At 34.2% G+C, this 26,419-nt stretch overlaps 1 protein-coding gene and 4 non-coding genes across 5 annotated transcripts; 3 read left to right on the forward strand and 2 right to left on the reverse strand.

Annotated features, from left to right (window-relative positions):
• The first annotated feature begins 1,063 nt into the window (after positions 1 to 1,063).
• LOC130813476 (uncharacterized) lies at positions 1,064 to 5,094 on the forward strand. Its single transcript, XM_057679311.1, has 5 exons — positions 1,064 to 1,496; positions 1,614 to 1,798; positions 2,238 to 3,152; positions 3,269 to 3,388; positions 5,017 to 5,094. The coding sequence occupies exons 1-5, from the start codon at positions 1,064 to 1,066 to the stop codon at positions 5,092 to 5,094; spliced, it is 1,731 nt and encodes a 576-aa protein (XP_057535294.1).
• A 6,210-nt stretch (positions 5,095 to 11,304) lies between these two features.
• On the forward strand, positions 11,305 to 11,392 carry TRNAY-GUA (transfer RNA tyrosine (anticodon GUA)). The gene is given in 2 exon segments: positions 11,305 to 11,341; positions 11,357 to 11,392. It is a non-coding gene; the product is annotated as a tRNA-Tyr (tRNA).
• A 6,265-nt stretch (positions 11,393 to 17,657) lies between these two features.
• Positions 17,658 to 17,731, reverse strand: TRNAT-AGU (transfer RNA threonine (anticodon AGU)). The gene has a single exon. It is a non-coding gene; the product is annotated as a tRNA-Thr (tRNA).
• Positions 17,732 to 19,444: 1,713 nt separating this feature from the next.
• TRNAT-AGU (transfer RNA threonine (anticodon AGU)) lies at positions 19,445 to 19,518 on the reverse strand. Its single transcript has one exon. It is a non-coding gene; the product is annotated as a tRNA-Thr (tRNA).
• Positions 19,519 to 22,657: 3,139 nt separating this feature from the next.
• On the forward strand, positions 22,658 to 22,731 carry TRNAV-AAC (transfer RNA valine (anticodon AAC)). Its single transcript has one exon. It is a non-coding gene; the product is annotated as a tRNA-Val (tRNA).
• Positions 22,732 to 26,419: the final 3,688 nt, after the last annotated feature.

Raw genomic sequence — 26,419 nt, forward strand, 5'->3', positions numbered from 1 at the left:
AAAAAATTGGGATGTAAGACGGAACCAACACCTTCCAGTCTATTGCTGTTGCAGATGGGAATCATATTCCTTGTCAGTATAAATGCAAGAAGTTTCAATCGGTCATGAATAAGCAGATGTTTGAGACAAAGGTGTTACTCATCTCCTTGGGGGAATGTGATATGGTTTTGGGGATTCAATGGCTGAGAACTTTGGGACAAATCAACTGGGACATTGAGAAGCTGCTCATGAAATTTTTCATTAACAAAGAAAGCTTCTCTTTAAAAGGCATTCCTCCTAGTAAACTAAAAGTGTTGCAACATGGCCCTAGTTGCAAGCTCCTCACTCAGGCATCTCAACTATGCATGATTCAAGTGAGAGAGATTGGGGATATAAGTGACTATTCTTGTGAACAATCAGATCTGACTCAAGCTGAAACACAACAATTGCAGCTTATCAAAGATAAATACAGAGATATTTTTCAAGACCCTACTGAATTACCTCCTTCAAGGGGAGTGTTTGACCATAGAATCCCTCTTCTGTCAGATACGTCACCTGTGAACATTAGGTCTTATAGGTATCCAATAAAACAAAGGGATATCATTGAGCAGTTAATTCAAGAAATGTTGGACAGAGGCATAATTCGATGTAGTTGCAGTCCTTTTGCATCTCCAGTAGTGTTGGTAGGGAAGAAAGATGGCACTTGGAGGCTTTGTGTGGACTATAGGGCACTCAACAAACGAACAATTAAGGATAAATTTTCAATCCCAGTTGTGGAAGAACTAATGGATGAGCTAGCAGGGGCTACAGTCTTCACCAAACTTGATTTAAGGGCTGGTTATCATCAACTTAGAGTACATGCAGATGATCTTTATAAAACAGCATTCAAAACCCACTCTGGCCACTATGAATTTCTTGTAATGCCTTTTGGCTTACAAATGCTCCTGCCTGCTTTCAAATGTGGATGAACCAGGTTTTTAAACCTTTGTTGAGGAAGTGTGTGCTCATATTTTTTGATGATATATTGGTTTATAGTGATTCATTAGATCATCATTTTTACCACTTGACTTTAGTCTTTGATTTAATGAGGCAACATCAAATGTTTGTCAAAGAAAGTAAGTGTGCTTTTGTGCAATCTAAAGTGGAATACCTAGGTCACTTCATCTCTGCTTGTGGTGTAGAAACTGATCCAAGGAAGATTGCAGCTGTGGCCAGATGGCTAATTCCTCAAAATATCAAAGAACTTAGGAGCTTCTCGGGCTTAATTGGGTATTACAAGAGATTCATTCCACAATATGGTACTACATGCAGACCATTACATGATCTTCTCAAGAAGGGAGCTTATGCCTGGTCTGAGCAAGCTCAAATTGTCTTTGAAACATTGAAAAAAGCCCTGGTCACTGCCACTACCCTAGCAGAACCTGATTTTAGCAAACAATTTGTGGTTGAGACAGATGCTTCCAATTGTGGTGTTGGGGCTGTGTTGATGCAAGAAGGGAAACCTTTAGCCTACATTAGTAAAACTTTAGGACCCAAATGGTAAAGGCTCTCTGTGTTGAGAAGGAACTTTTAGGCATTGTGTATGTTATCCAACAATGGGAACAATATTTGCTTGGGAGTCACTTCTTGATCAGGACAGACCAAAAGTCTTAAATGGCTCTTGGAACAGAATATCTCCACACCTTTTCAACAATTTTGGCTCTCAAAGTTGATGGGTTTTGACTATGATATCCAGTATATAAGTGGTAAAGATAATCTAGCTGCAGATGCACTTTCCAGAGTTTCTAGTTCTGAGATTCTTTGCATGTCTATCTCTAAGGTAGACACTAATATTACTTCTCTGATCAAGAACAGCTAACACTTAGACAACAATCTGATTACAATCGTGGAAGAGCTACATGCACTAGTGGAAAAAAAACGTATCTGCTGCTAATCGTTTGTTGCGGTTTTTTATATACGCAGCAATAAATAGGAAAAAGAATTAGGCAAAAAAAAAAAGACAACAAATGCTGCGGTTTTAAGATCTAACTCAGTTCAAAGGGTTTACATTAAAGGATGGGTTACTAAGGAAGAAAGGCAGGATAGTCATTAGACCAGATGAACAATTAAGGTTCAAATTACTGCATTGACAACATTCTTCTCCAGAAAGTGGGCATGCTGGAAGAGACCTCACATTAAAAAGGATCAAATAACTCTTTCATTGGAAGGGTCTTCATAAACATGTAAGGAGATTTATTAAGGAGTGCTCCATATGTCAGGCTTCTAAATATGATTGTGCTGCAAGTCCAGGACTGTTACAACCCTTGCCTATTCCTGAGGAGGTTTGGGTTGACATTAGCATGGATTTTATAACAGGACTTCCAAAATCCATGGGGAAAGATGTCATTTTTGTTGTCGTAGATAGGCTAAGCAAATATGCTCATTTTATGGCCCTTGCACAACCCTTTACTGCTATTCAAGTGGCTCAAGTTTTTCTAGACCATGTTTTTAAACTACGTAGGTGGCCTAGAAGCATTGTTAGTGATAGAGATCCTATATTCTTAAGCAACTTTTGGAAGGGATTGTTTACTCTACATGGTACAGATTTTTTGCTCTCTTCATCTTATCATCCTCAAACTGATGGCCAAACAGAGGTTGTCAATAGGTGTTTAGAGACATATTTGAGTTGCATGTGCGGTGACAAGATTAGGGAATTGTGTATGTGCTTCCACTGGCAAAATGGTGGTATTATACCCACTTTCAATACATCAATACAGGTTACTCCCTATGAGGTGGTCTGCAACCAAGCTCCTCCTACACATTTGCCATATCTTGCAGGTAATTCAAGAAATGATACATTAGACAGAAGCCTACAAAGGAGAGAGTTTATGATCCAATTACTCATATTTCACCTCACAAGAGCACAAGTCTGGATGAAGAATCAAGCTGATAAAAGAAGGTCTGATAGGCAATTTCAAGTATTTGATTGGGTATGGCTCAAGCTTCAACTTTATAGACAACACTCAGTCCAACACAGGCCAAATAACAAGCTGTCACCTAGATATTTTGGGCCTTTTCAGGTGCTTGACAAGATTGAGAAGGTAGCATACAAGTTAGCCCTTCCTCCAGATGCTAAAATTTACAATGTATTCCATGTGTCACAACTTAAATGGTTTCATGGTCAACTGCCTGTAGTAACTCATTTACCTCATTGGCTCAATGAGCAGCAATCCCAAGCCTACCACACCACTTGCCATTCTGGACGGAAGAATGGTTAAACATAATTATCAGCCAATGGGCCAATACTCAGTTCAATGGGAAGGATTTGAGGTTCATGAAGCAACTTGAGAAAATGCACCACAGTTTGAGGCCAAGTTTCCTGACTTTATGCTGCACCAGACTTGAGGACAAGTCTTTCTTAAGGGGGAGGGTATGTTGTAGTCAGTAGCTCAAGTTCATGGTGTGTGCAAGGCACGTGTGTTTTTTAGTAGTTTGTTAATAAACTGTCAAGTTAGTTATGACAGTTAGAGTTTGTTAGTTAAGTTTATTCAATTGTTCATGTGTATATATAGTATTAGAGCTGCTGTATTTCATTTCATTCAATCAATAAAAATCATAAACTCTTCTCTCTTTTCTGTTTTCTTCTTCTCCTCCCTCTTACTTTTCTGTCCTTTATTACTCATCAATTCATCATTCAAGATCAGTAGCTGTGGTGATTGTACCACACCATAGAGAATTGCTGCTAGTATGAATTGGAGGGAGAAAGTTCGAACGGTTATTATTTGTAAAGGCTATCTGTACTTTTTTCTCGCTGTCTCAGTATCATATCGTATGTTTTGTTTATAAATTGTGGAGAAATCGTGTTTACATTTTTAATATAATAACCCTAATTTTTCGATTCAACCTGATTTCATTCAGTTTCTGGTTTTAATTATGCATTTCTGAATGATTTTTTGCATTTTAATTAGTAATTGTCTGATTATTAAAGTGAATTCATGTGAGCAATTATTATATTTAATAGAAGTTCCTCAGTTTTGGCTGACATATATTCTAATTGTTTGCTGATGATTAATTAGGTAAGACTCGAGTTTCAACCCAATTTTTATGTTAGTTCATGAATGATAGGATCCTCCTTATAGTGCTTATGAGCGGCAGGGGCAAAGTTAGGATTTTCAGTTAAGGGGGTCAAATTGTCGATATACTAGCAAGTTATATAATATATAAAAATTAGTTAAACTATGAAAATTTTAAAATCATATAGATTGAAATTAACTTGTATCATAGTAAAAATTATATTTAACAAAAGGAGTTAAAATTTTCCTATAATTACACTTTTTGGAAAAAAAATAAGTGTTTTTAACTTCATATATTTGCCTTTTAATTCTAAAACAAAAGACAAATTCTTGTGAGAGACGGTCTCTTTGAGAGACCATCTCTAACTTGGCTGGTCCATTATATATTTTTAAAAATATTGTAAGTAGGTATTAAGAATGATGTAATATATACATTTAAGATATTAAAAGTAGACAATAAGGATACGGTTAGTAAGCATTAAGGACAATGTAAGAAGACATTAAGAATAAAGTAAGTAGGTATTCATCTTTAATCGGCTGGGCTTAAGATATGTGTCTCAAGAGACGGTCTCTTAAGAGATTAGCTGGAAAAAAAAAACTATTAAAATTAAGATAACAAAAATATAAAGACACACACTAAAAAGGATGAATGTGAAATTATGGAAGATAAATAGTAATGACATTATAGTATAATTAAATTTATTAGTCTACTAAAAAATAGGAGTAGTAGTTTAAATTTGAGTTTGATTCATTACCTTAAATTACAAATATGTTATCTCAACCATTGACATATAGTAATTTTTGTTACAATTGTGCACTCTTGAATTATATAATATATATTATTAACGGGGGCCGAAGCAACTATTACAAAGGATTGTATTTTCGGCAAAGGGATCGAGCCTCCGCCGGCGCCCGGTGTGGCTTTGCCTATAATGAGCGGGATATATTGTGTATAATGATGATGAATTGATAAATATATTTGTAGTCGAGCAAGGGATTTATCATACTTTTAGCTAATTTTCAATCTCAATTCAATCGAGGGAGAGAATTGTCATTGGAGTAGGTAGTAAGAGATTGAATCAAAGATTATTATTACTGATATAGATCATCATGATGACAAGCATGATGAAGCTGCTTACTATGACTTCTCAGAGCTACATGATGCTTATGATCTGGCAAAGGATGACACAACAGCCATCAATATACACACTGATTTCCAGAAGGATCACAAGGAAGACCTCAGCTGATGTGGCAAACCCCAAAACTGATTTGTTATTCTGTTATAACAAATTCTCAGTTGTAACAACGTTCTGTAACAAACTTTCTGAAATAAAGGAAGTTGTATTTGTAGAGTATCATTGATGTATAAATACTTAAGCTGATCATCATCGTAAAATGTGAATTGATAATCATAAATTACATCAATAATAAGATTACTACTCTTTCTCTCTCTAAACTCTTTCTTTTTTCTTCTTTTTATCTAGGACAATTCTTCAGCAAAATCTGAAAATTGTAATATGGTATCAGAGCAGTTAGATCTGCCATTTATCAAATCTTCCGCATAAATTTTCAAGAAACATTGAATTTGTAGCAAAAACTGATCAAAGTCAGAATTCATTTTCAACATAATTGTTTAAATTCTCAAAATATTAAGCTTTTTTTTTATCTAAGCTTTTTTTTTCAGATTTTTCTTTCAGTCAAAATGTTTGATTCAAGCTACATTTCACAAAATTCCACACAAAATCCAGTTACAAATCCTACCTCTGTATACTACATTCATCCGAATGAAAATCCTACTGTTTCATTGGTTTCAGAAAAGTTCAATGGTGATAATTTTGCAGACTGAAAAAGAGGCATGATTCTGGCGTTGTCTATGAAGAACAAGATTTCTTTAATTGATGGAAGCCTAACTAAACCAGAGGTTACAAATCCTCTTTTCAAGGCTTGGGAGAGATGCAACAACATGATCATTTCATACTTGCTGAGATCTCTGGATAACACAATAGCAAAAAGTGTTCTGTATTTTTCAACTGCTTATGAGATCTGAAAGGATCTTGAAAATCGGTATTCAGTAATTTCTGAACCTCAATTATACTCTCTACAATAGAATCTCAGCAAGATTAATCAAAGTGACAGCTCTGTGGTTGAATTTTTCACAAAGATCAAAGGAATTTGGGATCAGATCAGTGCTGTAAATCCTATACTAGTCTACACCTATAATGGCTGCTCATGTGGTCTAACCAAGAAGTTCTTCAAGAATCAGCAGGATGAAAGGGTAGTACAATTTCTCATGAAATTGAAAAATAAACACAATGTAGTCAAAACCAACATTCTAATGATGAACCCTCTTCCAACAATTTCTGTTGCTTATAATTTACTAATTCAAGATGAAAGGCAGCAACAGATTGCAGAAGTGTACAACAAGCATTCAATCATGGCTTTTACTGCTGGAGATAGGATTAAAGGAGAAACAAACAGTTCAACAACTTTCAAGAGAAACAATCTGTTTTGTGATTATTGCAAGCTGACACATCACACAGTTAACAAATGTTACAAACTGCATGAATATCCAAAGAATGATAAAAGCAAAAAGATGGCAAGAGGAAAACGGGTAGCAGTTGTGGCCTATGATGATGAATCAGATAATGAACAAGATCAGAAAGTTGTTCTGTACAGGAAATCGGTGAATCTGATTAAACAAAGCAAGCATGAGGATGATGATGCACAGACTGCTGGGAAGGCAAACATGGCAGGTAATAATGTTTGTCTAGTATCCTGTTTCAATTCAAGATGGATAATAGATAGTGGAGCTACTGATCATATATTTTTTAGCCTGAAATTGTTTGATAGCTATAATGTTTTTGACAAGTCACCTAGTAAGATAACAGTTGCTGATGGAAAGGAATTGAAGATAGAAAACATAGGGATTGTGAAACTTGGAAATGGCATCATACTAAAAAATGTGCTTCATGTGCCAAATATGCAATTTAATTTGATTTCCACACATAAACTGTGTAAAGACATGAATTGTGACATAGTTTTTACACATGATAAGTGTATGATCCAGGATCATTCACAGAGAAGTTCCCTGGTTCTTGGTAATTTGGACTCTGGACTTTATGCAGTAGGAACTGATGATGTCAAGACAGAAAGTTCAGTCAATGTTGCTCTCATAGAAGAGATGAAGTTGATGCATCTAAGGTTGGGTCACATACCATTCAATAGGCTACAGTTTGTTGATCATAGTCTAATAAATAAGAATTGCACGGATTGTGTGTGTCAAATTTGTCCTAGAGCAAAACAAATCAGGAATTTATTTCCTAAAGTAGGAAGTAAAAGTAACAATTGTTTTGATCTTTTACACATAGATGTTTGGGGTCCTTATAATGTTAGAATTCATGATGATTGTACCCATTTCTTGACAATTGTTGATGATTTCTCAAGACACACTTGGACTTTCATGATGAAAAATAAAAGTGACTCAGTTGATATTCTAGATTTTTTTATTGCTTTTGTACAAAATCAGTTTAATGTTACTGTAAAAGCAATAAGGAGTAATAATGCTAAGGAACTTTGTGAAGGAAAGGTTTTAGATGTTTACCAGAAGTTTAGCATTTTGGATTAGAGAAGTTGCACAGATACACCACAATAGAATGGAGTTGTGGAAAGGAAACATAGACATCTCCTTGAAACAGCAAGGGCTCTTATTTTCAATCTAAGGTTCCATTAAAATTCTGGGGTGAATGTTTGCTTACTACTACTCATATGATCAACAGACTGCCTCTGAGCTCCATAGAAAATAAATCACCTTATGAAAAACTATATGGAGTAAAGCCTAACATTGATCATCTAAGGGTCTTTGGGTGCTTGGTGTATGCTTCAACCTTGAAGGCAAATAGGTCTAAGTTTGACTCTAGATCTATACCTTGTGTAATGATGGGGTATTAGACAGGGAAGAAAGGATACAAGCTCTTAAACTTAGAAACAAACTAACTGTTTGTTTTAAGGGATGTTAAATTCCATTTTCCTAACTTTCCTCAAAAAAACCCAGACCCCATTTTACCAGAAGACTACCTCTTACCTGATGCTTTCATCCTACCAACAACAGAAACAGAACCTGACATAGAAACCATGCCAACTTCCTCCTCAGAAAACACACAAATACATACACCTACTCCAGATAACATACCTGACAAAACCCTTTCCATTCCAAATACTCTAAATTTTCAACCAAACTCACCAACTTCTCAACCCATAACCAACTTAATTGATAAAAGACCACACAAAAGACCTGCCTAGATGGATGACTATGTTTGTGTTGCTTACAATGGTACACAACATTGGTGTAACATTGTACAACTTAAAAAGATACTAGCAACTCACAAAGCTTTTATATCAAAGATATATGTCCTTACGGAGCCAGCTACTTACTTTGAGGCTGCACAACATCCTGAGTGGGTGACAGCAATGCAGAAAGAAATAGAAGCACTCACTGCAAACAATACTTGGGAAGTTACAGACTTACCTAAAGGTAAGAAGGCCATTGGTTGCAAGTGGGTTTTCAAGGTGAAGTTAAAGAAGGATGGCTCATTAGAGATACAAAGCAAGGCTAGTAGCTAAAGGCTTTACTCAAAGGCTTGGGGTGGACTATGCAGAAACTTTTTCCCCTGTGGTCAAAATGGCTACAATCAGATGTTTGTTGGCTATAGCTTATGGTAAACAATGGCCTTTGTTTCAACTTAACATCAACAATGCTTTTCTGCATGGCACACTTGATGAAGAAGTCTACATGAAGATGCCAAAAGGGATTTCTAATCCTACTGATAACATCTGCAAATTGGTTAAATCTCTCTATGGTTTGAAGCAAACTAGTAGACAGTGGTTTGCTAGATTAACTTCTGAACTACAACAGAAGAAGTTCACACAAAGCAAGAATGACTACTCTTTGTTTATTTACAAAGAAAATGAAGATCTATGTGTTGCTGCTGTATATGTGGATGATATCATCCTCACAGGCACATATACAGCAATCCTTAATGATCTATATACTGTATTTAGCATTAAGGATTTGGGTGATTTGAGCTATTCCCTTGGTATATAGGTCTCCAGAGTTGACACAGGAATCATATTGACCTAGAGAAAAATTTACTAAAGAGCTTCTTGAAAATTGTGAAATGGATGTCTCCAAGTTAGCAAAGACTCCTATACCTGTAAATTGCAAATTGTTGGCAGATGAAGGTGATTTCTACCATGATCCTGCTCAATACAGATGTCTGGTAGGAAAATTGAATTTTCTTACACACACAAGACCAGATATTTCTGATATAGATCATCATGATGACAAGCATGATGAAGCTGCTTACTATGACTTCTCAGAGCTACACGATGCTTATGATCTGGCAAAGAATGACACAAACAACCTTCAATATACGCACTGATTTCCAGAAGGATCACAAGGAAGACCTCAGTTGATGTGGCAAACCCTAAAACTGATTTGTTATTCTGTTATAACGAATTCTCAGTTGTAACAACTTTCTGTAACAAACTTCCTGAAATAAAGGAAGCTGTATTTGTAGAGTATCATTGATGTAAAAATACTTAAGCTGATCATCATCGTTAAAATGTGAATTGATAATCACAAATTACATTAGTAATAAGATTACTACTCTTTCTCTCTCTAAACTCTTTCTTTCTTCTCCTTTTCATCTAGGAAAATTCTTCAGCAAAATCTGAAAATTGTAATAATTATTAAATAAATACACCCTTAATCCTTTATATCTACATTAGTACATTAAAATATCATTTTCCATTTTATTAGGATTATGTTGGCATATGATTGATTTATATAGCAATGAACACGCTACAAACTTAGCTTAGCTGATTGGTGGAGGTCTCTTGTTCATGGAGGTTATTCTTAGATTTTCTAACATATGATTCTCAGTTCGTATAAAAACCGACTTTTGGTCAATTGGTAGAGTGGAGCATTGTAGTTTGTCTAACAAATGATCCTTAGGTCGCTTGTACAAATCGGGAAGATCAAATTTTTTTGCTTTTGATTTATTTTCTTCTTTCCATGATATGACTTGGCCAATCATCAATTTCATTATTTGTCTGACTTTATAATTAACACTTGTGTAACCACTATGGAAAATGATGTCTCATCCAATTAGAAATATATTTGTATAAGAATGATTTTCTACATCTTCTGTCCAAGAACCGACGCGGAGAAATGTTGAACAGACTATCCTTAGGTCGCTGGTTTAAATCCGACAGGTCGGATTTATGTTACTTTGTTTTTTTGTTCTTCTTACTCTACATGCATCCTTTTCTTCGGTCTAGTGCTTTGGAACGTTGTTAGCTCTTAAGTTTCATTTTCATCATGGTGAATGAGCATTAAAACTAAATTCCCGCCATCATCATCATCATCATCTTGCTCAGTGTATTCCGCCCATAAAAACTATAAGCAGAGTCTGGGAAGGAAAGAAAGGCGACAACTCATACCCATAAAGGGAGAGCACGGCCAGTGAGTCCCTTAACATGAGAAAGATCAAGAATAGTGCCTGCAACGAATAAGATTGGTTGAAACTGACGACAAGTCCATAAGCCTGTATCTTATCCTGCAAATGTGATCGTTAAATATTAAATAAAAATAAATAAAATGCATAAAAATAAAAATAAAATATAATAAATAAAAATAAAATAAAATAAAATAAAAATAGAATAGAAATATACATAAAAAAAAATTCAATAGTGCCAAATGATATTATTATGTAATGATCTGGTATGTCATGAATTTTTTGACCCAGGTACAAGAAAATCTTGATAAGTCATGAGAATGGATCACTGTTGTTGGTCAAGTAGATGAACCTAAGGTTACTGGTTTAACCACTGGATTAGATTTTATCGTTCTTTTTTCTGTAAGCATGATGTTCTGCTGATCTTGTCCATGCAGCCTTATCTTTAGTTGTTGATACGCTTTGTAGTTCATGAATATTTTCCTTACGTTGCTGGTTGGGCAATGATTGATTGAATGGTTAGCTACCTTACAACTGTTTAGTTCCTTGTCTTTCTTGCATGATTGATTTCCAATCTGGCTTTCTCCACTTTGTTTTCATTACATTTTTGCTCCCTGATCGAGCATTATTGTTTTCGGTTAGCTCTTAGTTTATCAAAGATCACTGTGAATCAGCATTAGAATCTTAAACCAAATGATTTTCTTTGGTAATTTGTTATGAATTGATACCATGGATTAATTAGAGCTAAACTACATGATCCGACCTTAGCTCAGTTGGTAGAGCGGAGGACTGTAGTTTGTCAAACAGATGATCCTTAGGTCGCTGGTTCAAATCCGGCAGGTCGGATCTTGTTGTCTTATTTTATTTATTTAATTTTTCATATTTCCAATATATATGATGGTCTTCTTGGACAACTTCTTATGCTGTATATTGTATTCATTTATTCTCATTAGAAATTGATGTCTCTTCCAATTAGGATTGTGTTTGTATATGATGGGTTTTTTGCATCCTATTTACAGGAATCGTCGTAAACTCAGTAGGTAGAGTAAAGGATTGTACTTGTTGAACTGCTCATTTGGTTATCCATGCATTGCTTGTTTAATCAGGCAGGTTTGTTTTTTGTTTTTTTAACTTTGCTTGTATTATACTTTACACAGCAGCAATTTTTTTTCAGCTGGTGTTACAAATTATTTTTATATCCGTTCCAAATGGTATCATGTAATGATTTGATATGTGATGAATTTTCTAGATCCAATTCTAGAAACTCAATCCTTAAATTTTGCCACTCTTTTTATTTTATCACCACCCCTGAGGAAATTATGTATTTGCCCCTGAATAATCAAAAAATTACGATTTTGCCATTAAACTTAAAATTTTCTATATATACCCATTCTCACTAAAATTTTTCTTACCACACTTAAAAACCAACTTACAAAAACAAATTGTTAGAGAAAAAACTAAGTTCAATCTGCAAACAATTAATCGAGGTAATTTTTTTTCGAATCTAATTATTTTAAATTTACAAACGAAAAAAAAAATTAAAGTTGAACCGCCCAGATCTAGGCGATTCAATTTTTTTTTTGTTTTTTTCGTTTGTTTTTGTATAATTATTATAAATTTTAATATTATTATTATTATTATTATTATTATTATTATTATTATTATTATTATTATTATTATTATTATTATTATTATTACTATTATTGTTATTATTATTATTATTATTATTTTTATTACTCTTATTTTAATAATTTTATTATTATTGTTATTATTGTTGTGATTTTTATTATTTTTATTATTGAATATATTTTTATGTTTTGATTTTTAATTTATTAATGTAAATATGTTTGTTATAATAATTATTATTATGTTTATTTTTATTAAGTTTTTTATATTGTTTTTATTATTATTGTTATTGTTGTGGTTTTTTTTATTTTTGGAATGTAAATTATTTAAATTTAATTAAAAAAAAGTAAAATGAATCGCCCAAATCTGGGCGATTGGACCCCGGTTCAATCGCCAAAAATGTGGCGATTGAACCGGGGTCCAATCACTCAGATCTGGGCGATTCATTTAATTTTTTTTTTTCGTTTGTTTTGTATAATTATTATTGTTATTTTTAATTTTATTATTGTTGTTATTATTATTATTATTACTGATTTTATTAATAATTTTTTTATTATTTTTGTGATTGTTATTATTTTTATTATTAAATAATTATTTTTCTTTTAATTATTAATTTATTATTTTAAATATGTTTATTATAATTAATATTATTATTATTAATAAACTTTGTATGTTGTGTTGAAAATTGTTTTTATTATTGGTGTTGTTTGGTTTATTTATTTTTTTTTTTCCATTTTTTATTTTTTATTATTTTGTTTTTTAGAATAATAATAACTATTATTATTTATATTATTATTGTTATTATTATTATTACTGATATTCTTATTATTTTTATTATTATTATAATGATGGTTATTATTATTATTGTTATTATATTATCCTTTAATTTTATTCATAATTATTTTTTTTGTTATTAGTGTTATGATTATTGTTATTATTTGTGTTATTGTTGTTATGATTATTATTAATGTTATTACTTTTGTTAATGTTGTTATTATTTTTATGATTATTGTCAATTTAGAAAATTAATATTGTTTTTTGTTCATCTGATTAATGTAACGTAATGTTTGATTATGTTCATTTATTATTAATATTTAATGAAATTATCAAAAATTGTAGTAAATGGCTGGTAATCAAGGATAAGGAAAGAGTTTTTTTAGACAATTGTTGAGAGGTAGTAGTTCTAGGCCTACCTTACTCAGAGGGGACCCGCATGAGAGGGGGGTAACGGGTTCTGCTAGGAGGGCTAGGCAGGAAGAGGATGCCAAACATAGTATTGCCCAAAGGTCGAGTGCGCTAGACCTTGTCTGAACCCCTCTTGATGACCAGTCTAGCAGCATCTAGAGTAGTTGGGGGGTTTCTAGTGATGATGATAATGATGCTGAAGATGTTCAATACGAAGCTCCTGATTCTCACCCATTGGACTGGACTGTTGTTTGGGGGCCCGACGGGAGATTCGCACGTGGCGGCCCTAGTTCTTCTGTCGCATCTGAGCGCGCAGGACGTAGTATCGTCGATAATGAGCTGCCACGAGAGAGCAAGCCCTCACAGTCCGCTAACACGGACTGGTTAGTCACATCGCCCCAGCTTGGGGGGACGACAGATACGCGACTGATCCCTAGCTATGGCGGGCACATAGCTAAACTTATTTTCGACGGCTCCGAGCGTACGCCTCCGATACTGGATTGCCGTATTAGGAAGAGGCCGGTGGAGTTCATCATCCGACTGAGGGATATGTCCGATGCGCTAAACGATGTTCTACCTGCCACTTCCCTCGGCCGACTACCGGACATTATGCACCAGCACATCGACTGTGCTTTGATATCGGCGTTCGTGGAGAGGTGGCAGCCGGATACGAACACCTTCCACATGTCATGCGGGGAAATGACGATTATGTTGCACGACGTGAAACGCATACTGGGCATTTCTGTTGAAGGTTCTCTGCCGGCTGAGCCTTCTGAGGCGGAGTGGCACGTCGGTATCACCAATTTGTTCGGGGAGCCTATGTCTGAGCTTCGACGTAGGGGTGCGTTCACCTGCGGCTGCGTGAACGTTGCTGAACTAATGCGGCTGTGTCATAGGTCGCAGGCCATGGATACCTAGATGACAGCGTACTACATGGCTATCGTCGGCTCTACCTTGCTGGCGGATAAGACCAGAATTGGCATGCGACCTCACCCGATACTAGCCGTGAACGTCAATCAACAGGAGGTGGCCTGGGGTGCGTTTACCTTGGCCTACTTGTATAGGCAGCTCGGAATGGCATCTAGGGCTGCTTGCAAGACCATTGCGGGATGCCTGACATTGCTCCAGACATGGATCTATGAGTACTTGCCCGCTTTCCGCCCTCATCCTCGCCGAGAAGATGTGTCAAACATGACTAGGGCGGAGATGTGGTCAACGAAGAAACCATGTCGTGAGGTGGACAGGCTGAGGGACTGCCGCAGGGTTCTTGACTCAATGACGGAGACTCAGGTATTGTACCTAAAGTTAATTTTGTTATGCATGTGTTTTTAATTGTACATTATTCTTATTTGTTAACTTGGCCTGCATGCAGGTGGAATGGACTCCGTACAGTTCTGCTCCACGTGCTTTGATATCATCGAGGTGTATTTGCCGGAACGGACTTTGCGACAGATCGGGTTCGTGCAGGCTATTCCCCCCGCTCCTATGAGACCAACCAACGCTCTCCGATCGGCACACGGGACCTACTCCGTGACCTTTGCTTCTTCTGCTGTTTATTTGGAGGCATGGAGTAGGTTCCCCTTTAGTGCCCGCGTTGTTGAGCAGGGCCTTCACCGGGCATCTGGTCCATCAGAGGCGAAACCTATTTACGTTGACTAGTTCAGAGTGTGCTCGCACCCGTACATAGCCCCCGACGAAGGCCCGACTTCAGGTCCTGGTTCTTCTCAGAGCAGAGCGGAGTACGTGAGTTTTGAAAATTCCTGGAATTTTGCTATGTCTTTGTGTTTGTTTGATGATGTTTTATATCTTGTTAACTCCTTTTTTCCTTTTGTTTCTTCAGTTCCTCAATGAATGGCTCAGTCGATTCGCTCCAGTGGCTAGACTACCTCCTTCGCTTGCGGATATGAACCCCCGTCAATGACATGCGTTAGAAATATACCTTAATGATTGTAGAGATTTATTTGCCGAATGGCAAATTTTTAAAGGGCATGGCCCTTCATAGTCTGTACTTAAACTATTATACATTAATGATTGTATTTATTTTCGTCGACGCTATTTACATCACATTTAATTCATGATTACATCGTTACTATACACAATGAATGTCTTCTATATTTTCTATAACAACCACTATATACAGTAGTATAACTATGGACTATATACAAATTGAATCATTTCTATAATACAAGTAAATAAGGATTTATACAACACGTAAGACCATGGAGTATCTAAATTTACAGCATCGTCAGCAGTGTTTGAGCAAATATTACATAGACAGATTTCAAACGTTGTCCCTCTAATATCGGTGTTGAATTATCCTCCAAATTCCGGTACACCTTTACATCTCGAGGTCCAAAGAGCACATAGTTTCCTGAGGCAGTTAGTGGTGATGCTGACAATAAATTCTTTGTCATACCTAGAACATGGTAGACATTATTCAATTGCACTTGCTTGTTGCTAAATCGCAGAGTTACAACCGCTTTGCCAATATGAGTAATTGGCAACTCTAAGTTGTTTGCTGTAATAACTACTCGACCACGCTTATACTCGGACATGTTACACAAACTTTTCTTTATCTCCAATCATGTGATTCGAACAACCAAAGTCGATGATCCAATCATCCTTTTAATTGATCATCTTATCATTTGTTGTGGAAAATGCAATTTCCTTTGGCTTGGTGTTGCAGGTTGACACAGCCATAATGTCGAAAGACTATTCTTCCACATCTAGTTCACATTTTGAACTAGACTCTTAAACGGCATAGGAAGCTTGAAAATCCCATTCTTTTTCGCTTCGGCTTTCTAGCTCTACCGAAGTTGCAGCATTCTCTTCTACTGACTTAGACCAGCATTCTCGAGCATGATGTCCCCTTATACTACACTTGTAGCACACAACCTGTCGTCGTGTCTGGGTCTTATCTTTATTCTGATTTTCTTGTCGATCTCGAGCTCCCCCTTGATGAAAGCCTTCTTTTCCTCGTCTTTTTCGAAATCCTCCTGACTTTTGATTTGACTTGCCAAGTAATGGATTACTCGACTGACCAATCTTCTCACCACTCTTATTTGGATTTTTGTTTCCAAATAGAGCAATCTTTCCAACTTTGAAAGAAACTCTGGACATTTGATAACCTAGAGCTTCCTGATTAGCTTCAAACTCTGTTTCAAGTCGCGCATAATGATCCTTCGCATCCTAGTCTCCGTGATCGGATTCTCCAGATCCAACTTTTTGATTCGCTCACACAAAGTCTTGATTTTAGTGAAATATTGGTTCACTGTCAATTTATTTTGTTGGATTGACATTAGCTCGTTCTCTAGCATCTAAAGTTGAGCATCGTTTTTCTTTGAGAACAACCCTAACAATGTGTCCCACGTCTCCTTAGGTGTCTTCGCATCCTTGATGCGGTGCAACAACTCATCTTCGACAGTTGCTACCAACACGTACATCGCTTTTCCGGCTTTAATCTTCCACTTTTTTTACTCTTCTACATCGGTTGGTATTGTGGTATTAATGCTTAAAGTAATATTAATAGCACTAGAAACATATAAGAATACAATGTATATATTACTACTATATTGTAGTAGCTTACTCTTATTCTTACAACAACTCACTCTAAATATTGCTCTCACTTTTGCTTTACCACTCAAGTATGTTGTGTTGGGATGATGAAAATGCAAGTGATGAGTATCCTATTTTATACTACTAGCAATGCTCCAAAATTCAACAAAGGTTGGCAAGTAATTAATGCTTTTACACTTAGCCTAATAGGGAGGGGGTGATAGGAGAGCCAATGTAGGCCTTTAGTTGAGAAGATTACTGCTAAGATTCATCATTGCACTTAGCCTAATAGGTAGGGGGTGATAGGAGTAGAATTTTACCACTCTTAGTTGTAAACTTTTTACTAATTTATGCTTTGATAAAAGAGAAGTGGTTTGTAATTTTGTTTAACAACCTTTGATAACTTGTTAAGAGCAGAGAACTGTACCCAACTCGTCTTACATGAGACCTTCTTACCATTACAATTAGCCTATTTTTCTAATTGATCAATTTAAAATTGTAATCGATCACTATAACACACTAAATGTACATAAGTTAACCCAATAGAGATGGTCTCACTATGAGATTATTTCATTTAAGAATTTGTAAAAATGCAAAAGCTAAAAGATGTCCCAGATTTTTGTTTGTGAAAAACAAAGTATACTTGCATTTCACAAATTAAACTGGGAAAGAACAATTCTTATTTAAGAAGAATGCTTTTCGTAAAAAGAAAGTTCATAAAGATAAATAAACTACTATTAATATATGCTCTTGTTGAGAGTCGAACTCAAGACCTCCCGCTTACTAAACGGGTGCTCTAACCAACTGAGCTACAAGAGCATCTTGACTTCATTACTTCTATTTATTTTGTCTTTTTGTTGCCTTTGAACAATATATCAGTTATTGCAATCAATTGAGAGTTTTTTATTAAAATCCGATCCCAATTTTAATATTGTAAGGTGTCGTGGTGTAGTTGGTTAAAACACGTCAGTCTATCACAATGAAAGTTTCGGTTCAAGTCTGGACAACGCCAATATATTATTTTACTTTTCCAAATTTATTACTGTTTCATGCTATTTTGCTACTCAAGCTACGCTATATAGTTTAGTTCTATTCAGTTGATTTTATCTACCCCTTCATGGCTTCATGTCTACAACTGACATTTTTTTACAAAACATATCACTATTTGGGACTTGTAATTGAGGAGGGAGGTGTACGAAAATTACAACTTATGAAGGTTAGATTTGTAGAGTGGTTGAGCGGACGGTAGTTGGTCAACCACATGATCCTTATGTTATTTGTCTTATAATGATTTCTATAATCACACTTCAAGAACCGATCTTAGCTCAGTTGGTAGAGCGGAGGACTGTAATTGGTCAAACAAATGATCTGGGTTGCTCTTTCAAATCCGGCAGGTCAGATTTTGTTGTCTTTTAATTTTTTTTTTCATATTTCCAAGATATGATGATCTTCTTCTTGGACAACTCCTGATGCTGTATATTGTATTCATTTATTCTTGAGACATGTGTAACCACATTAGAAATTGGTGTTTCTTCCAATTAAGATTATATTTGTATATGATAGGTTTTCTGCATCCGATTTACCGGAATCGTCATAAACTCAGTAAGTTGAGCGAAGAACTGTAGTTGAACTGGTCAATTTGGTTATCCATGCATTGAAAGTTTTATCAGGGAGATTAAATTTTTATTAAACTCGATTTTTTCTACTTTACACTACAGTCTTTATTTTTTCAGCTAGTGTTACAAATCATTTTTATATCCCTTCCAAATGGTATCATGTAATGATTTGGTATGTGATGAATTTTCTGAATCCAATACTAGAAATACCTTGATTAGTAGTCAGAATAGAACACTGTTTCTGGTTGGTGAACCAATGGGTTAATGGATTCTTTCTTCTTTTACAGATGGAGAACGTTTACTTATCAGTTGTGAATGATCACAATAACTTGTTAATGGATTCTCTTCTTCACTGACTCGGCCTTAGACTTTGGCATACTTGGTTGGAGTCCGACAGAGTTTCAAGATAAGGATTGTTTTCACTGTTGGCTATACAAGGCAGTAGCCATAAAATACAACCTTGACATATAAAATAAATTATTAATGCCTACCTTCTCTGTGTTGAATTTGATGGTCTGCTTTGATCTACGAAATCCTATGTTTATAAAATGTTGATTTTCCTCTATTTAATCAGGATGGGTGTAGTTTTGCAGTGTCTGAAATTCACGCTGCACTCAAACCCCCAGCAGCCGAAATGGTATTCTGATCCTTAAAATTTAGCATTGCAGCCAGAGAGTAGCAAGGAGACACCCTTAGCTTGTTATCCTGGTGAGCTTATTAACATTCAAGTACAGCTTTCTTGTTTATGTTACACTTGCTGCCTTTTCTGGTGGTGATTTACTGGCATTCTTATCATCCTGGCAACATTCATTGCTTATTTCTTGTTTGTGGAGTGAATGAACTTAAACAATAGGCATTATCATGTCTAAAACGTAAAAGCTAAAAGATGTCCCAGGGTGGTCATTACGTCGATTTATGCTCTTGTTGAGAGTCGAACTCAAGACCTCCCGCTTACTAAACGGGTGCTCTAACCAACTGAGCTACAAGAGCATTTCGACTTCATTCCTTATTTGACTTGTCTTTTCCTAGCCCTTGAACAATATGGTATTTATTAAAAGACTTTTTTTTATTGGAGCACCTCATGTAATGTGATCCCAATTTTAATATTGTGGTGTCGTGGTGTAGTTGGTTATCACGTCAGTCTAACTCCGGGCGACGCCGAATTTATATTTTATTTTTTCATATATTTATTACTGTTTCATGCTACATTACTATTTATACTATGCGAGCATATAATTTAGTTCTATCAGTTGATTTAATTCACCCCTTCATGGCTTCATGTCTACAATTGATATTTTCCTACAAAACATATCACTATTTGAGACTTATAATTGAAGATGGAGGTGTACGAACGTTACAACTTATGAAGGTATTGAAATTTTGGGGTACTTATTAGCTTGGCTTTAGCTGGTGTGCATACTCTCCAATTATAACTATAAAGAGTATCCTTACTCCTGTAGTGTATTTGGTTCAGAAAAATAATTATAACTATAAAGAGTATCCTTACTCCTGTAGTGTATTTGGTTCAGAAAAATAATTATTTTCTGGGCTGCTTTTACATTATTAATATTAATACCTTTTGTGAAAAAAATTAGGCCAAGATTTTGCTTACTGAAGTTTTAAAAATATTCTTTCCTTTGTAATTAATTTCAACCTTCAAAAAAATGAAACAGATATGAATGTCCATAGCTATCTTCAACCCTTCAGCAACGAAAAAAGAAAAGAAAAAATTTAGTTCTTCATTTTACAAACGAAATTATGTTAAAATTGCCGTTAAATTCTCCTTAATATACATTAGAAAAACATATAGGCAAGATGCATCCATGGCCAAAAGTAGGCCTGTCAAACAGATTAGGTTGGGCTAGGTTCGAGTTCAGGTTATATTTAAACAGGTCAGAAAACCGTTGACCCAAACCCAACTCGTTTAGTTAATTGGGTCGAAAATTACAACGTTGACCCGACCTGCAACAGATCAGGTCGACCTAATTTCAACCCACTTAACCCGTTTATAGTTTTTTGTTTTCATTTTAAGGTTTTTAACATTTTATTGAACTTTATGTTTTTTTTGTTCATTTTGTATTTAATATGAAAAATAAGAAAATATTAAATAAAGTTTAGGTTATACTTATTTATTTAACTCAGAATTAACACGTTTTATTAAATAAGTTATACAAGTTTGTTTCAGGTTAAAAAATTTTGACATAAATCTAACTCATTTAATAAACAGATCAGGCTGAATTGACCCATTTAATTAATTGGGTCAAAAATTTTAACTCAAAATTACTTATTTCGAATTAAGTTCAGATCGGATTAGCAATTCGTGTCAACTTTTGTCATGCCAAGTCCTTCCACGTTGCCTATCAATATTGCTTTTAAACACACTCTGACAAAGACAAAAAAAAATTATTCCAACACATTGTAAATTAACCCTAAAGAAAAAAAAAAAGTTAAGAGACAAAGACAAAGGGAATACAATTAAAAGTGCCAGCAAAAATGTCATCTAAATTGTTGTAAGAAAAATGTAAAGTAACTTTAAACAAAAAAAAAAAATTGAGTAACACACCGTTCTTTTCCTATGTATATCTTCTTACATTTCAATTTTCAATCCCAATTCTTATAGTAAACATTTCAGACATTACATTATTACTATTTTTATTCGATATATTTCTTATTCCAACAATAAAATCATGGATAAAAGTCGTGTTTTTATGCAGTCAATTTGGTTAATCAATAATTCAACCCCAAATTAAAATTATTTCTCCCTTTGATATCATAATTTTTAGTCGACTTAAACTTTCAATTGATCTTTTCTTCAAACTTACCATAAGATTTCGTAAATAAAAAAATTAAAAAAAAAAAAACCCAACCTCAGAATTATCGATTGAATTATTTTGATCTTGGCTTGAAACTTATAAAGAGACTTATCAAATAAAAACAAAATCTCATGTAAATGCTTCTACCACAATGCAAATGAACTTTGAATTTAGAAATTGGACGTCCAAAATGTAAATTTTGTATTATTAATGTTCTCTTGAAAATTATCAATGTAAATTACAGCTCAATTAGTCAAACACATTGTAAAATAACTTTGAACAACAACATAAATTGAAGACTAACGCAGGCAACTGACGCATTAGCTGCTACCGTCCCACCTTAGCCAATTGAAACTTCGCACCGTTCACTTAATTGAACGGTCCTACAATTTATTATCTTCCCAAAACTAAGTAATTGTTTTCCTTCTACATTATGATTACTAACAAATAACAATGCAATAATCTAACTCCATGCTTTGTTAATTAGGGAAAAGAAATAGATGTAATTTATTGGAGTAAATTGTTGAACAATAAAATGAGAAAACGAAATTACTTTGACCATAGATTTCCCGAATGCTAACAAAAACCCATTAAAATTCTTCCAGCAAACTGCAAATTAAATTCGACCAACAAAAAAATGGAGTCAATTACTTGTCCCCCCATGCCGAACAGTTTGTTTTCTTCAGATAAATATTTTGAATCATAGTTCTACTTATACCTGAAATTGATATGAAACAGTGTTTCCATACTCCTTAATATCATGAATTACATACTCCCCACAACAGGTAAGCAAGGTAATTAAAGCCACAACAATCAAATTCACAAAACCCACCGTAAACCCTAGATCTAAGCAATGTAATTGAAAGATTTAAAGCCTTAACAATTAAATTGTTAGTATATAATACAGTAAAATGAACACTTAACCAAACTCATGAATGAAGAAAAAATAAAGCTAATCATTCTCTTACCTGAGAGACTTAATACTTAAAGAAACAAACAAATAGAGAAAATTGGGTAAGAGAGAGAGGAGAAGCAGACTGAGAAAAAGAGGGAATGGATAGGGATAGCAGGAGGAAGAAAAGAGGAAATGAGTTTGGGATGGCTTTGAGGTTTGTGGACTATGAAGGGCAGATGGCGGTTCATAAGGGAGGTTACTGTTCATCCATAGAGAGTAAAATGAACAGTAGTGAACAGTGTTGGCATGCGCGTTTTGTTAATTGTAATAGATAACAGATGTTATTCATTAAAATGCAATCAGTTGAGACTTTTTTATTGTATAGATTTAATATAAACAATCTCAATTTTCATACTGTAATGGTGTCGTGGTGTAGTTGGTTATCACGTCAGTCTAACACACTGAAGGTCTCCGGTTCGAGTCCGGGCGACGCCAATATATTATTTTACTTTTCCAAATTTATTACTGTTTCATGCTATTTTGCTACTCAAGCTACGCTATGCCTATACAGTTTAGTTCTAGTTCAGTTAATTTTATTCACCCCTTTACATTGATTTTCCATTGTATTGTCTACAAATGACATTTGGGATTTTTAAATGAGGATGTAGGTATTGTATTTTTGGGGTACTTCTGAGCTGGCGTGCATACTCTCCAGTTATAAGGAGTTTCCTGACTCCTGAAGTTTATTTGGTTCAAAAAAATGAAATACCAAAGGGATTAGCGGCCTTGGATTGTGAAAACCAAAATAATTCACAAGTTGTTGAATAAGAATTAGACAGTTTCATTGAAATATACACCTTATACATGGATTAAATAGCTCAACTCATACATACATAATAAACTCCTTATTTGAGGTCGTTTCAGCAAGATACGATCTCTCACTAGAGTAACTTAAAATAATAATTGTCCAGCTACTTTTACATCATTGATGTTATATATGTTATATACCTTTTGTGAAAATATTAGGTCAAGCATGTTGTTAACTAAATTTTTTTTAAGTATTATTTTTTTACTGTAATATGTCCATAAGTAGTTATTCACAATATCTCTATGTATTTTGTTAAGTATGTTAACTAAGTACTTGCTAGGGATGTAAAAAAATTGACTCAACCTGTAATACCGTTCGAAATCAACTTGTATTCGACTCGTTGGTTGACTCGAAGTACAGTGGCCAGTAATCGACCGAAACTCGACTTGATGTTGACCCGTAACTCGACATGTACCCAAAGTTATTAAAATCAGGATTCTAATTAGAATCGTTTAGAGAGGTAGAATCAAATCGGTATAATCAAATCGTAGGATCATAAGATTCTACAATAAACCTAAATTTGCTATTTATCATAATATTTTCATCTCAAAGGTTTGAGTTTATGATTTAAAGTTTTATTCAATTCATTTTTAAGAATAAAATGAAAGAAACAATTAATAATTATCTTGAATCTTCATACAAATGAAGCAATTTATTTTTTAAAATTTATGATGTTGGATCGTTGAATCGAAAGAAAAATTAATGAAAGATGAAACTCTGAAAAAATAATAAAAATTAAGAATAAATTTGTAGAATCGCATCGCTTAATCGTAAGATCGGTGAATCGTGTTATGATTCTACCTCTACAAATTTTATTGTAATTAGAATCAAAAGATTCTACCAGCTTACGATTCTACCTACAATTCAAATCGCTCGCTTTTTTTTGGATCCTAAAATCGTAGAATCGTAAATTAGAATCGTGATTTTAATAATCATGCATGTTCCCAAGGTTGTTAAAATTGAGATTTTACTTTGAATCAAAAGCAGCTCTCAGAATTAGATCGTAAAGTCGAATCGTAAAATCGATCGATTCTACAAATTTTGCAGGCTTAAGACGTAATTATTGTTTGTATGTATTTTTGAGATATTTTCAATGTAAAATACACTTAGATTCATTTTTATCCATCATTTTTGCAATAATTCATAAGATATCTAATTCTATCACTTAACAAAAAACTGACAAATTGACTTAGAGTCTAGTCAATCTACATAAATCTAGACAAATAGGGTGCGCACACTAATTTTCACCACTAAGAAACTTATTTTCCAGTATTTTAAATTTAAGTGCATTATAAAAATCACTTACAATAGGGTAGGGGAAGAATGACTTAGAAATTTGAGTAGATATGAACAAGAAGAAAAATGATAGAATAATTGCAGAATGACAAATAGAGGTGAAAAGAAGATGTGAAAAGATGTTTCTTCTAATTTAAAAGTATCAAATAGGTCGAGAATTGTCACATGGCCTATAATATTTAAGAATTTTCGCTTGAAATGCCCATTTTGTAAAACGATACGATTTTACGATTCTACGAGTTTACCGATTTTAACCTATTCTAACGATTTTGCCAACGATTTTACCCATGACCTATTTTAACCTCGATTCAACTTGATAGGTGTAATTGGAATTGTAAAATCATACGATTTTACGATCCAGGTCGCGATTTTTACAACTTTGCATGTACCCGATTATTTTAGACCCATAATCGACCAGCACCCGACTCGAGAACAACCCACACCCGAGATTGACTCGATAATGTGGTTAACCGAATTCAATTTGCACCCGACCTGTTACAACTGGAACCCGTCTTTAACCCGATAGGTACTCGACATAATCCCACTCAAAATGACCCATAATCAACACCTCGAGATTAACCCAACAATGTGGTTAACCGAACACGAAGACCGGACTTGTTACAACTCGAACCTGCCTTTAACCTAATAGGTACTCGAATTGCTGCTTTGTGAGTAGTTTTGAGAAAAAATAATTGAATACCCTCAAAAACATTATGGAGTAGTTGAGTTTTAAGGAATGGTTATTGGGAATAAAGGTGAGGAGTAATGGAAATGAAAAGTAGAACCTAACGGTTAGCCGTGTCATTCACTAATTTGTACTTGATTTTTATTATTTTGTGTCACTTTTTATTTTAATTTATATCACTTAATTTATTTTATTTTAATTTTGATAATGGCGTTACTCTTTTTATTTTTTGAAAGTAAATTTCTAAATATTATTCTTATAATAATAATTATCATTATTATTATTTTAGACTTTGTCCATGTCATTTAGTCTTATTAGCTTTTAGCACAAATACTAATAAAATGATCATAGTGAATTAAAATAGTGGGATATTTATAAATAAAAGAAAATATATAAAATCAAAATTAATGAGATCATACAAGTAAAAGAATTTCTAATTTATATTGTGTAAGTTTGTTTAGCTGAACCAAGTTTAGTTTCGAAAAAAATAAATATTTAATTCAACTGAATCAAATTTTTTAAGCCAAAATTTAGTTTTATTGAGCTGCATCAAGGTTTGTTCATTTAAAAAAAAGTTTAGTTCAAGGACTTCAAGTATAGTTTAGCTAAAGATAAGTTTGATTCAGCTGAAATAAGTTTTGTTTATCTAAAAATAGTTTGATACAGCTCCATCAACAATATTTACATAAAATGTAATTAGATTTAGCTGTATCAAGTTTAATTCAACTAATAATAAGTTTGATGTAATTGAATCAAGTTTAGTTTAGCTAAAATTAAACAACAAATGCAGGCCCAGAATTAAATTTTACCGAATTTATCTTAGGCTAAACCAAATATATCTAGTAATCGACAACTTAATTAACTGACTACAACTCGTCATGCTCCAATCACAAAGATTTCTAATTAAATAAATTTTATAATAAACATAAAGTTCATTTGACGTAAAACTCAACTAAATTGGATTTTAATCGACCCGAATCCAGAGAATAACCAAATGCGCAACTAAAAAATGATATAATCGATCCAAAGTCAACCCGAACCAAAATAACCCGAATTAATGTTAAACCTAAAACAAAAATGACCTTACCCATAGTCTAACCGAACTCGATTCGACCTGCAACATAACCGATTTGGATCCGAATTGTATTAACCGAACCCGATACAAATCCAAACTGAAATGGATCTGATCCGAAAACGAAACTGACCCGGTGTTTTATTATCTCGATATAGACCCTTACCCGATTGGACCCTTAATCGAATCGACCCGATTCAAAGCGCTAAATCACCTGGAAAACCCGAACCCGAGAATATCTGAACCCGATAAAATTTGACCC

The sequence above is a fragment of the Amaranthus tricolor genome, chromosome 5, assembly GCF_026212465.1.
Source record: "Amaranthus tricolor cultivar Red isolate AtriRed21 chromosome 5, ASM2621246v1, whole genome shotgun sequence".
NCBI classification, from domain to species: Eukaryota; Viridiplantae; Streptophyta; class Magnoliopsida; order Caryophyllales; family Amaranthaceae; genus Amaranthus; species Amaranthus tricolor.